The 13,740-nt window shown below is 40.9% G+C and overlaps 1 protein-coding gene across 1 annotated transcript in view; it reads left to right on the top strand.

Moving 5' to 3' along the window:
* The window catches only part of Dock3 (dedicator of cytokinesis 3), a 341,809-nt gene that overhangs the window by 234,477 nt on the left and 93,592 nt on the right, over nt 1-13,740 (top strand). The window contains exons 15-19 of the mRNA XM_032910506.1: nt 8,418-8,542; nt 10,420-10,582; nt 11,222-11,328; nt 11,824-11,995; nt 12,316-12,413. Of these exons, the coding sequence (XP_032766397.1) occupies nt 8,418-8,542; nt 10,420-10,582; nt 11,222-11,328; nt 11,824-11,995; nt 12,316-12,413 (665 nt within the window). The remainder of the gene's footprint in view (nt 1-8,417; nt 8,543-10,419; nt 10,583-11,221; nt 11,329-11,823; nt 11,996-12,315; nt 12,414-13,740) is intronic.

Below are 13,740 nucleotides of genomic sequence, written 5' to 3'. Positions count from 1 at the left end.
TAGACTATTTAGACATTAATATCCTAATCGCTTCTGGAATTGAAACTTACTAACCAGAATTTGGAAAGAAATAAACTCCAGTTAAAATTATAGAGATAGTTCAGGCAGCAATTAGAGTGCTTCTCTGTCAAGCAGTTCCATGTGTATGTATGTGTATACACTTGGGTATATGTGTGTACATGTGTGTGCATGTACGTGTGTGTGCCCATGAGTGTGTACACTCATGTGTTTAGGTATTGTGGTCAGTCTGTCTTGGGAACAGTGACTGTAGGAAGAAAAGCCTTGGAGAGAGTTATAAGTCCTAGCCATCCTTCCTTCTGAAACTGGGGCACCCTTCTTCTAAGAGAATGTTGCACCTGGATTGCAACAGTCCCTCTGCTTCCCAGTGCTGGCCAACTTACAAGAAGTTGCAGTTTTATCTTCTTGACACATGGACACATGGCACAAGAACAGAAAAGAAACTATGTCAGTAACTGAGCTTATCAACACTAAAGTCTGAGAAATTATAGTAAATGAAAAAATTAGAATTACTCGTAAGCTGTGATCCTTATTTTAAAGTACCCAGCATTTGGCAGAAACTACCAGATACTCATATGGAGAAGTCTATTTTTGTCGGGCTGGCCCAGATAGATCCCTGTCAAAACATGTTGCTAGAGCTGCACGGGGGAGTTAAGCCAGACTCTAGGCACAGGTATCTCACATGTCATTTCTAAAATGGTCTTTCTGACATCTTTTCATTGCTTTCCATGAGAGTTTATACACACGTCAGGTGGCTGTTGAAAGCAGAAGACCTCCTGTGTACCACAGCTGAGTCCCTGACTAAGCCTTCTAACTCTGCTTCTGCCTCTTTAAAGAGTGAGAGGCAGCGGTGATACTGCAGGGATTCTGAGAAACATTGCCCTGAAAGCCCTGAAAAAAGGCATGCCAAACAGAAAATGCCATGTTGTATCATAAAAGAACTAACAGATATGGGAATTTTAGCCTTGATTGATTAAGAAATGAAGGCTTTTGAAGAAGTGCAGACCGACAGGAGCCGGATGTAGATCGCCTCCTGAGAGACACAGCCAGAATACAGCAAAATACAGAGGCGAATGCCAGCAGCAAACCACTGAACTGAGAATAGGACCCCTGTTGAAGGGATCAGAGAAAGAACTGAAGAGCTTGAAGGGGCTTGAGACCCCATATGTACAACAATGCCAAGCAACCAGAGCTTCCAGGGACTAAGCCACTACCTAAAGACTATACATGGACTGGACCCTGGACTCTGACCTCATAGGTAGCAATGAATATCCTAGTAAGAGCACCAGTGGAAGGGGAAGCCCTGGGTCCCTGTTAAGACTGAACCCCAGTGAACTAGACTGTCAGGGGGGGAGGGCGGCAATGGGGGGGGGTGGGGAGGGAACACCCATAAGGAAGGGGGAGGGAAGGATGTTTGCCGAAACCGGAAAGGGAATAACACTAAAATGTATATAAGAAATATTCAAGTTAATAAAAAAAAAAAAAAAAAGAAATGAAGGCTTTGTGCTCCTTACATAAGTGAGTATAGGTGAGGCTGGCCTTGAACTTTTGATCCTTTTGCCTCTACCTCCCAAATGCTGCTATTTGAGGTCAGCTCTACCATATGTAACTCATAGTTTGTTCTTTGTGTAAGTGTGCAAGTGTGTGTTTGTATTCATATGTTGCTGTGTGTGAGTGCATGTGTGTGTGTGTGTGTGTGTGTGTGTGTGTGTGTGTGTGTGACATAGAAGCCAAAGGTTAACACTAAATGTTTTCTGACACTATCTTTTGGAGACAAGGCTTCTCACTGATCCTAGAACTCACTAGTTGGCTAGACTAGCTAGTCAAGCCTCTTATGTCTCCATGCTCTCACATGCTAGAGTTACAGACACATGCTGTTATATTTAACTTTGTACATGGTACTAGGGATCTGAACTTAGGCCCTCATATTTGTGCAAGTAGCATTGAACCAACCAAGCCATCACTTCATTTATTTTAAACTAAACACATAAAACCTTTTATTGGTTAATCACAATATTTTTTGTTTTCTCCTTTCTTCAAGATTATTTTTATCCAGTACAAAAACTAATGGCTCTATAACACACCCTTAGTCCTCTATGTTTTAAAAAGATGAATAAGAAAGACTGGGTTAGAACAGATGTTCCAGGGAAACAAGCAGATATGCATGTCATTCCCCATGATTCCTGGATCAGCATTTAGCCACTGTAATGCCACAGAGAACTCTTGTCAGCCAATATATTGTAACCTGCTTCAAAATATCCTGTTGAAGAAGCTACTGTACCCTTCCTCTAGACCACACTTAAGCCAGTAGCAGTGTGCCAACACCTTCTGTAGCCTCTTTCATTTTTCCTGGAAAACCTGTGTGTTGGGGTTAATGAAATTCCAAAATTCTTCTATGGTTCTGTGAGAAGTACAGTGGTTTAACCTGTTTTCAAAGCTTTAAATTTCTTAGGGTATTTAGTCTCTAGTTGATATGGGTCAAGTTTCAATTTAGTTGGTCTTCTATCTTAATATAAAAGTCTACTTATGAATTACTATCTTGTTCTAACTAGAATAAGTCTTCCCCTAAAGCAGTGGTTCTCTGATGTTAATGTGAATCAGAATTACTTGCAGGACTTAGAAAAATAGATTATTGTAGCCACCTCAATAGCTTCTGATTTTTTGAGTCAGGGCCTAGCAGTTTGGCTTTCTTACCAGCTCTTAGGTACTGGTTTGGGAACTTCTTTAAGAACCATATCTTAGGACTGAGAGATGGCTCAGTGGTTAAGATTATTCACTGCTCTTGCAGAATGCCAGAGTTCAGTTCCCAGTTCTCCTATTGTGTGGGTCACAAATACTGTAACCTCAGCTTCTTGGGATCTGACTTCCTTCAAAGACATGAGAGAGAGAGAGAGAGAGAGAGAGAGAGAGAGAGAGAGAGAGAGAGAGAGAGAGAGAGAGAGAGTGTGTGTGTGTGTGTGTGTGTGTGTTTTGAAAGAACCATGTTTTAGGACTAGCCAGATGGTTAGTAGAGTAAAAGTACTTGCTGTGTAAGTCTGTTTGATCCCCAGAACCTACGATGTAACTAGCTCCTGAAATTTGTCCTCTGACCTCTACACATATATCAGAGCTCCCATAAACCTATACTCATACACACATCATACTTGCATACACTCTAACAATAACAATAAATGAAATCTAAATCTAAACTAAAAGAGAGAGTGTACCATAATTTAGAAAGTGCCCTGCATTGGACACATGGGTGGTTCGTTCCTGCTTGCGCATTAGAGAACAGCTATACACACTCACCAGGCCTCTTAAGAACTCTCTGATTTTTGCCTTTGTGCTGTAAATACACTCTTGTCATTTTCTTTGATCCTTAATAAAAAGTGCATGTTTCATCACTGACCTACAAGTGATGTTTCTTTCTCTTTTCCTGTTTGTCTTACTTGTTCCTGTTTTTCTCTGTGCTGTCCCCTCATTCTCGCCCCTTTCTTTCTGATGCAGAGATGAAGATAGTTGGGTGTAAGTTCTTGATTTTGTGTCCTGACTGCTTATTGCCTGCCTTGTTCCCATCACCATTGTCTCATGGAATGTTTCGATCCTGGGGTGGGGTGTCATGGACATTATTAATCCTTCATCAGTCTCACTTTCCTGGGTAACTGACAAGAACTAAAGGAGAAGCTACCAGCCTAATCTAAAACACCATAATTTTTTGGTTGTTTATTAAGATCTGAGGACATTTAAAAATATCTTAAATTTGCAATGTGTAGATAGAAGAAAGAACTTTTTTTTTTTTCTTTTTTTTTTTTTTTTTTTTTCTCGGAGCTGGGAGTGAACCAAGGCCTTGCGCTTGCTAGGCAAGCGCTCTACCACTGAGCTAAATCCCCAACCCTGAGGAAAGAACTTTTAAATGAGACATGATGTGTTACTTCAATTAAAAAGAAAATGAGTAGTTTTTATTCTGAGCCATACAATCAGAAAAGCAAAAATGTTTTCTCTTTAGTTATGCTAAGACATATTTCATAAAAAGGGCAAACACATACAAACATGACTTTTGGGGAAGGATAATCCACAAGACCTGTGTTAGATTGATTTGCTACAGATGTGTTCATGGGACCATGGTAGTATTTACCTGATGAGGCTTTGGCCATATCTCTGTAGTACAGAATATGAGTCAGTTCATAAATCCAGATCTGTCTGGTCCTCATGAATCATTCCTACCAGGATGGAAGTGCAGAGAGGCCAGAGCAATGTCATCCACAGACCCCAAAACTGCTGAGCAAGCGCAGTATTAACAAGAGACCGTCCGGCTAGACAGAGATTCTGTTACCAGTAAGGAGACTACTAGAAGAAACAAATTGTAAATGGCAATGCGGTGTTTCTCCAGAGTTACTAGAGTGCACATTTTGGGAGGCCAGACTGTCAGAGTACTCCCCTACCCGCTAATCTTTCTGGAGACTGAACAGCACTGTTGCCTTCTCACAACTCTTCCTTTATAAGAAGTATTTCAGGCCAGTTCCTAGCGTGATAATGTGGCCTCAAGTTCAAACCTTTACTTCCAGAAATTGTTTCTGTAGGTTCACAGAAATCTGGATATTTTTAAATATATAGTAGAAGTTAAATATACATACATTCACACTCACTCTAGTCTCCTGAGCCAAATCTAGCCAGAAGTCCTTTTGTTTTTTGCACACTTGCCAGCCAAAAATGTTTGTATTTGTCTGACAGTTTCTCTCTATAAATGTAGATTGGTCTTGAACTAGATCTTTCTTCTTGAGAATTTTTTAACATAATAAAGGATTATGAAAACACAATATGCAACTGACCCACCATATCTAAAATACTATCAGATCTGAATTGGAAGCTTGCCTACCCCTGCCTTCTGTTAAGTAACAAGTTCCTTGACCTACTGCTATACCAGCAGCTGACACTGGCTATTATAAGAGCTGTGAAAGAAGAGGAGACAATTTATTCTGAGACCCTCTTACAGGAATGAACCAAATTAATTCATATGCAGACCAGAAACAATGTTGCATGGCACCTAAGCACTAAACTCTCAGAGAAATAAAACATGAAGTCCTCTACCATCTTTAGAAAATAGAGAGTACCTAGCAAAGAGAGGGGATGCCCAGCTCCATTCCTAAATTAGGACAGCCCATTAGGAGGGCAGCTCTCTGCACTGCAACATTCTGCATAAAAACCTCACCTTCCTAGCACTCTCCAAACTGCCTGCCCAAGGGCTGCTAGGCCTTTGCTCCTAAGAAAATTTTATCACTGCCCTCTCAGCGAGTCACCATGGTATAAATTAGGAAGAATATTAAATTCATCTAGTGATATTTTTGTAAATATATGTACACAAGACCCACTATAATCCCAATGGGTAGATGCTAGGAATCCATCTTTTAACATGCTTTGTAGGTGATTAAAATACAATCAGGAAGGCTCTTGCAGACAAACATTCAAAACTAGCACTCAAACCTTCTCTTGCCCATTTTCAATACAAAGTGTCTGTCATCTTCCCTCCCTGGAAAAATAGTTTCTTGCAATCAATGAGTGTTAATTTTTTTTCCTGAAGACAGTGCTTTAACCTTGATGCATGATTTCATTGATGGGTTTTGGGAACATACATAGTGCCTTGGGGAACAACTGGAGAGTGGGAGAACTGTGGGAGAGCACCTGAAAGGTGTACTTTGGCTGCTCACACCTGCTTTTTAGGTTTTCTCCTAATTCTAGGACAATTAGAGGAGAGCGTGATCTTAGTGATACCAATGAGACCTTTTGACATGAAACCTGGTACAACTTCTGGCAACATTAACCTTCACAGGGTGTCGTTTTTTAAAATGAGATATAATTTGCAAAATTATAACCCATAATCAGTCTGATACCTTTCTGAGATTATCTCTGGTCTAGCATATCTATTCTTTAAATAAAGAGCAACCAGGGACATTGTTAAATCAAGCTGCTTGAGGCTTTACCTCAGAGGGCAGTACTTGCATTAAAATCTTTGAAGGATATCACAAAGGTACTCTGTTACAAAAAAGAGTAAAAACAGAAAGAGTATCTACCTTAGCTCCTTATTTTAAAATTGCTAGCACTTTCACATAAAATATCCTGCTCAAAAACTACCAGCTCATTAAATAAAAGCACACAGTTGTCATTAACAGTCTGCAAGGTAAGATCGGCTTTTGTGTTAGCATTCTGTATTGTTATTGCTAAGTTTGAAAACATTTGATGCCAGAGTATGTTTATTGTTGACCTACATATAGAACCATAGAGGCGAATAGTGTATATGTGTTGAGGAATATTTCAAGTAGCCAGCAGATTCCTGCTTTTAAGAGCCATGTGGACTGTCTCGAAAATAACTACCGGAAACTGAAAACCAGGGTAAACCAAACACCTAATCTTTAGATTTAGACATTAAAACTATATTATCAGTGAATACTAAGTTATTTTAAAAACTGAATTATTACTTAAATCTCACAGGAAAGCTAATGTCCAACTACAAGGCTTTTGTTAGAGGTAGTTTCAGTTATTAAAAGTTCCATGTGTCATCAGTTCTGATTCATTCCTTGATAGTAACAATAGTCAGTAGTAAATTTCTCAGTTCATTTGAATTTTAGATGTTAGGGGCTTTCAATACACCCAGGACTAATTCTGTTCAGCCTGTTACCAGACAATGACATCTAGTGAAGTTGATTTTCCTATTTTGTCTGCCTTCCCCATCCTGCCCATACACATCAGTACAATTAATGATATGCCAGGAAGGCTGAAACAGAGGAAGGAGATCAATACTTTAGATTCATCAGAATTGAAAGTACAGACTACCAAACCAAAGAGAAAAATTTGAGAAAACTACAGATGTAGGCGTCCACAAACCTGCCCACATATGTTCTATTCATATATGAACTTAGGCATTTTTTCCCTTCATGAGAGCCTTAAGGAATAAGCTGGCTGTCAATACTCAAGAAAGTTCTTCATGCTCCTGAGAAAATATGTCATGGACTACTCTTCTCTACTTAAACCAATTTATTTTGAAAACTTCGTGTGTCCATAAGTGTGATTGTTAGGTTGCACTTCTAGAATAGGAAGGTGACCTGAAGAATGGAAGAAAGAGTCATGAAGACCTCAAAAGAACCTATGCCTATAGAACAGACTTAGTCAGAGCTTGATGCCCAAGACACATTGAAAGTCAAGAGGGGAGAGACAATTGGTTCAAAAAAGACAGCAGTGCCACTTGTATCTGACCAAACCAGGATGCTCACTTGCTATCCAAAACCAAATTTTGTTTCTCTCATTGTGACTCCAGGTAATAAACGTATTTTGATAAGCCTCCAAGAAAGAAGTAGTGTGTCCTTTTATTCAGACTCTGAAGTTTTCAGAGTTATAAAGAGAAAACTAGATGCCTCAGGCAGTAAAGGAATTTCCTGTGTGATAACATTAGTTCTATTCCTGGCAGTCATATGGTGGCAACAAAGAACCAATTTCTGCAACTTGCCATATGGCCTTTACAAGTGCATTACCCCTCCTCATGTAAATAAATATAATTTAAAAATGCATCTAAAATACAAAGTAGAGAGTGATAGAAGAAATCAACTGACTTTAACTTTTGATCTTGAGATAAACTAGGCTGACTCCATGACAGGCTTCAAATTGGCAGTTCAGGAGACTAGGCTTCAATCTCTGTTTCCAAGAAGTTGGCAAGTCCAGGCAAGTAAAAACCCCAGGTCTCAGGCAGCCAGTCAGATATTGCCCTGCCATCAGAAGCTACCTCACCACCTGACCTGAGGCAAGGGCAATGGGTCAGCAACAGTTTCCAGACTTCCCCAGCAACAGTGTCCTGCCCTCCATACCCCAGCAATGGTTCTGGAATGTCCCTAGAGATAGGGACAACAAGTTAAGATATATATTATCCACCCCTCCCCAGAATTCTCCTAATGTGCTTTAAATTGTACCTATGAGCTCACTGGAGTACCTCTATCTTGGAAGATGGTAGACCCCAGTATGCTGGACGTCTGCAGAATAAAACGGTCTTTGCTTTTGCAAAAGAAAAAAAAAAAGGAAACTCTTAGGGAAAAGAAAAGGAATGAGTAGCAAGTTAACATTAAAATAAGTTTTAAAATCTTCCTTCTTTGAGGGGCTTATACTACAGCCATCTTGGAGGGGAGATACTGAGCAATCTGAACACCAGTAATCTGAGCAAGGATTTTGTAAGTAAGCTGCAGCAAACACGTTTAGAATTTAGACTTAGAGAATACATAACTAACCTGAGTACTGCTGCACCAGTGTTGGTGGGCAGACCATTGTTATTAACCAAGCTTGGGATGCCCTGAGGACCCAAATGCTAGCCTGATGTCCTATGCAACTGGGGCACTGTGGTGTCTGTAGTTGTGAGCACATTGCATTTTCCCCCTCAACAGGTGATATCCGAAATGATTTGTACCTAACACTGGAGAAGGGGGACTTTGAAAGAGGGGGCAAGAGTGTACAAAAGAATATTGAAGTGACCATGTATGTACTTTATGCAGATGGAGAAATCTTGAAGGTAAGACTTGTTAGTAATGTAGAATGAAAGCTATTGTTTCCATGGACCGTCTTTGTCCCTTAAAGGCAGGACTGAATTCACTTGCTCCATATGCTTTTCCCTGCCTTCTTTTTTCATCCATTGAAAAACCACACATTTGTACAGTGTGGTTTGAAAAGGATTCCTAATGTCATATAATCCTCACACTAATTCTTCCTAGTGTCTGATCTACATGCCTGTAACCCCAATTTAGACCTATTCTTCTTAGTTCTGCCCTGCATGTTACCTATTGTCCATTCTGCTAAGTCCAGAACTGCCTATTTTTTTCTGGTGATTACTAAATCCTACTTTGTCTTTTTACTATTTGAGATAGCATTATGTTTGTAATTTGATTGAGGATATCTTCTTGTTGGTTCCAAGTTTAGAACAGAAAAGGGCAGATTCAGTCCTAGAAAATTATTCCCAGCAATGTATCACATGGATTCTTTGTTATTCTCCCTTGAAAATTGGGTCCTAGAGGACTGATTTCTAAGGTGGTCTGTTTTTTTCCTCAGTCCTGTCATAGTAAAGACGATGGTGAAAAACAGTTAGGCTTCATTTCTAGTGCACGTGTCAGGTCAGCTTTTTTCAAACCTCACTTTGGTGTACTAGCTAAAATCCCATAAGGGAGACAGAACAGAAATTATTAGCTCTACTGTACAGAGAAAAAAGGCAAAATAGTTGAAATTATCTCCCAAAACAGATAGAAGTAAAGGAGAATGTTTACAGGGATAAAACAGTGATCTGTGTGTTACTGTAAAAACATGAAGTAAACTCAACTCACCGTTGAGATAGGCACAACCATTGCTTACATAAGAAAGTGTCAGTGAAGCAGTTACTAGCCACTCGTGCATGTGTGGAAAGTAAGCTCTCTTTAATTTTGTTGCCCCAAACTCCTTGTAGGGCAAGAGGCAGACCAGTGCTAAGTCTGTATCTTTGTAGTAATGTTTAAAGGCTTGAATCAGATCAAATCTGATCTTGCCTTATGGAAAGTTAACAGAGATAACCTAAAATAGCTCAACATGGCATTAAGGAAGATTACAAAGCAGTCTGTCTCGTGACTTAGGATTTCTTCTTGGTCTGATAAGGTGTCATGAGTGATGACTTCTCTCATGGAGCTCCTTACTGCCTTCTCAGCAGAATGAGACTTACCACGATGATGCAGATGTACCAGCCAGCTCCTCCAGCTTGTCAGCTTGTGTGGTCACCTCTGAGCCAAGGAGAATAGGCGTGCTATGACTGCCACCAGGAATGCCCAGCCTTTTGACATTGTGTTGTCATCTACAAATGTACTGGGCATCATTCATAGCTATCCTCGGATGTATGTGGTCCATGATGGGCCTCAGAGTGGATGTTCCCAGCACAATTATACTGCCTACACAGTTACTTCCAAAAGTACTGAATTTAAGTCAAATGTTATCATCTGGTCAGGTGCAAAAATACAATCTTCATATAGGATAAAATATTCTAATGACTAGAGAGAAATTGAGGTACTTTTTTAAAAAAATAATTATTCACTTTACATCCTAATACCAGTCCCTTCACTCCCTCCAAGTACCACCTCACAAAGATCTTCACCTCAGCCCCATCCTCTTTTCCTCTGAGGAGAGCCCCCCTCCCCTGACAGCTCATCAAGTCACTGCTGAACTAGGCACATCCTCTCCCACTGAGCAACAAGGTGGCCCAGTAAGAGGAACAGGATCCGCAGGCAGGCAACAGATTCAGGGATAGCCCATGCTCCAGTTGTTGAGGGACCTACATGAAGACCAAGCTGCACTCCTGCTGCTTATGTGCAGGGGTCAGGGGGCCAGGTGCTTCTTCTATGGATATAACACCTTATTTTTGCTTCTCTTTTTCAGGACTGTATCAGCTTGGGTTCAGGAGAGCCAAATAGGAGTTCCTATCACTCCTTTGTTCTCTACCACAGTAATAGTCCTCGTTGGGGAGAAATTATCAAATTACCTATTCCCATTGACAGATTCCGGGGCTCCCATCTCCGCTTTGAGTTCAGACATTGTTCCAGTGAGTGAAACCTCCCTTCATATTCCCTTGAGGATAAAAAATATAATTCTTCTCTAGAAGTAGAATTGTGAAATTCTTGTTTTTGGGGCATGAAAATGGGGAAACAGAAATAGGATATAAATGACTATCTTAGATTGTAAAATCAGTGATTCAAAACCATGGGATTTGAGGCTAGAGAGATGGCTCAGCAGTTAAGAGCCAATCTACTCTTCTTAAGGGCCTGACATCAGATGATTCACAACTACCTGTAACTCCAGCTCCAAAGGATCTGATGTCCTCTTCTGGCCTCACATACACATGTGGAGTGCAAGTGTGCTTGCAGCATATACATAACTAAAAATAATTTTGTAAAAACATCCTTGGGATCTAACACTGGCTTTCCCTAGTATCTGAAGTGTCCAATGTTATTTAGGGTATTTTTCTTTGTACTTTCTGAACTACGTTAAAGAACCCTTTCCTGTCTTATCAAGACCAGAAATTTAGTTTCTGCTGTGGTCATGGTAGCCTGTAATGCCTTAGAATATTAAGTGAAGATGCATACCAGCATATTTCTCATTTCCCTGCTATCAGATTGCTAAGGTTTGAAAGAGTGTGAGTGATGAGCATAAGAGAATTTCTAATAATTGGCTCTGCTTGCAGCAAAGGACAAAGGGGAAAAGAAACTCTTTGGCTTTGCGTTCTCTCCGCTGATGCGTGATGATGGCACCACACTCTCAGATGATATTCATGAGCTTTATGTGTATAAGGTATGGACCTGGCTTTCTTCTGTCTCCATTCCTCAGTCCAGCTTGCTCATTCTCAAGTATAATGTCATTTCTGTGGTTTTCATTGGTCATGCCGGAGGATTCAACATGGCTCACTGGTGGGGGACAATAAGACAGCTGTGGTCAGGCTTTCCTTGTCTAATATATTGGTCCTTCTCCCACAACTAATGCCAACAGGCCCAAGAAGTCATTACCACCTCCTCTATGCCGTTATCACTTTAATAATATTTCAAGTCCTGCTGTTTCAGTTCACAGTGATCGCAGTTGCCACAGCATAGCTGCTAACTAATGCTGCTTAAGTATCAGATAGAGGCCACATATCCTTTTTTGTTCTGGGAGATTTATGAACAGAAAGTACTCAGAGAACTCAAGGTCCAACCTTAGGAAGATAGTAACAAGCATTAATTCAGAAGTTCCCTTAGTTCTGCATATTGTGTGGCATAGGAAATACTCTCTGCTTTCTGTGTTTACCCACAGTGTGATGAAAATAGCACATTTAACAACCATGCCCTGTACCTGGGCCTGCCCTGCTGCAAAGAAGACTACAATGGCTGCCCTAATATTCCCTCCAGCCTCATCTTCCAGCGTAGCACCAAAGAGTCTTTCTTCATTTCTACACAACTTTCTTCTACCAAACTCACGCAAAATGGTAGGTAATGGCACCTACAAGGTACGTTCCATTGTTTCCAGTTGCTGCTTCCACATTGCTTGCATGTGTTAGGATACAAGCTGCTTCTTCAAGACAAAACAGGGAGTTGCTCACAGTAATAGCCCACGAGTTGTCCATGACTGTATAGTTTTGGGTTCCCATCCAGAGTGCACGGATGTATTTTTCTTCTTTTTTTTTCAGCATTTAAAGAACCTTATCAGATTCTGTCACTAGTTTTGTCTCCTAGATCCCGCCTGTTTGAAAGCTTCTGGGCCTTGCTGAACTTTGTAGAGTTAACTCCTTTGGGGCTTGCTTTCTAGTGGACCTCCTTGCTCTGCTGAAATGGAAGGCCTTCCCAGACCGGATCATGGACATCCTAGGGCGGTTGCGGCATGTCAGTGGGGAAGAAATCGTTAAGGTTTGTCTCTCACCTAATCTAAGCACACTCTCCAAGGCAGAATGTGGGCAGAAGGCCTTCCCTCTAATTCTGCCAGAAGCCTCTAAGACCATGTCTCCAAATACATAAAAGATGAATAGGAATAGTTTCATAGGTTATTTTATTGCTTATTTTATTTATTTACATTTCAAATGCTCTCCCCCTTCTCGGTTTTCCCACCACAAACCCCCTATCTCCTACTCCTTCCCCCTGCCTCTGTGAGGGTCCTCCCCTACCTGCCCATCCGCTCCTCCCTAAGTGCCCTAGCATTCCCCTACCCTGAGTCATGGAGCCTCCATAGGACCAAGGGCTTCCCCTCCCAATGATGCCAGATAAGGCGATCTGGAGCCTCTACTACACATCCAGCTGGAGCCATGGGTCCCCCCACAAGTATTCTTTGGTTGGTGTTTAGTCCCTGGGAGCTCTGGGGTACTTGGTTGGTTGATACTGTTTTCTTCCTATGAGATTGCAAACCCCTTCAGCTCCTTCAGTTTTTGTCATAACATTTTATTGGGGTCCCTGAGCTCAGTTGATATTTGGCTGCATATCTGCATCAGTATTGGTCAGGCTCTGTCACAGCCTTTCAGAGGACAGCTATACCAGGCTCCTGTCAGCAAGTGCTTCTTGGCATCAGTAATAGTGTGTGGGTTTAGTGTCTGCATATGGGATAGACCCCTAGGTTGGGCAGTGTCTGGATGGTCTTTCCTTCAGTCTCTGCTCCACTCTTTGCCCCTGTATTTTCCTTTGACAGGAGGAATTCTGGATTAATATTTTTGAGGTGGGTGGGTGGCCCCATCCCTCAACTAGGGACCGTGAGTTTATTACCTCTTAAGAATTATATGGTATACTAAAATCAGGGACTAGACAAGGCTGCCCACTCTCTCCCTACTTATTCAATATAGTTCTTGAAGTTCTAGCCAGAGCAATCAGACAACAAAAAGGAGGTCAAGGGGATACAGATCGGAAAAAGAAGAAGTCAAAATATCACTATTTTGCAGATGATATGATAGTATATTTAAGTGATCCCAAAAGTTCCACCAGAGAACTACTAAAGCTGATAAACAACTTCAGCAAAGTGGCTGGGTATAAAATTAACTCAAATAAATCAGTAGCCTTCCTCTACACAAAAGAGAAACAAGCGAGAAAGAAATTAGGAAACGACACCCTTCATAATAGACCCAAATAATATAAAATACCTCGGTGTGACTTTAACCAAGCAAGTAAAAATCTGTACAATAAGAACTTCAAGACTCTGAAGAAAGAAATGGAAGAAGACCTCAGAAGGTGGAAAGATCTCCCATGCTCATGG

This window comes from Rattus rattus, chromosome 8, assembly GCF_011064425.1.
Source record: "Rattus rattus isolate New Zealand chromosome 8, Rrattus_CSIRO_v1, whole genome shotgun sequence".
Classification (NCBI taxonomy): Eukaryota; Metazoa; Chordata; class Mammalia; order Rodentia; family Muridae; genus Rattus; species Rattus rattus.
The sequence above is the reverse complement of the archived record's forward strand: the minus strand, read 5'-3'. Positions and strand labels throughout refer to the sequence as shown.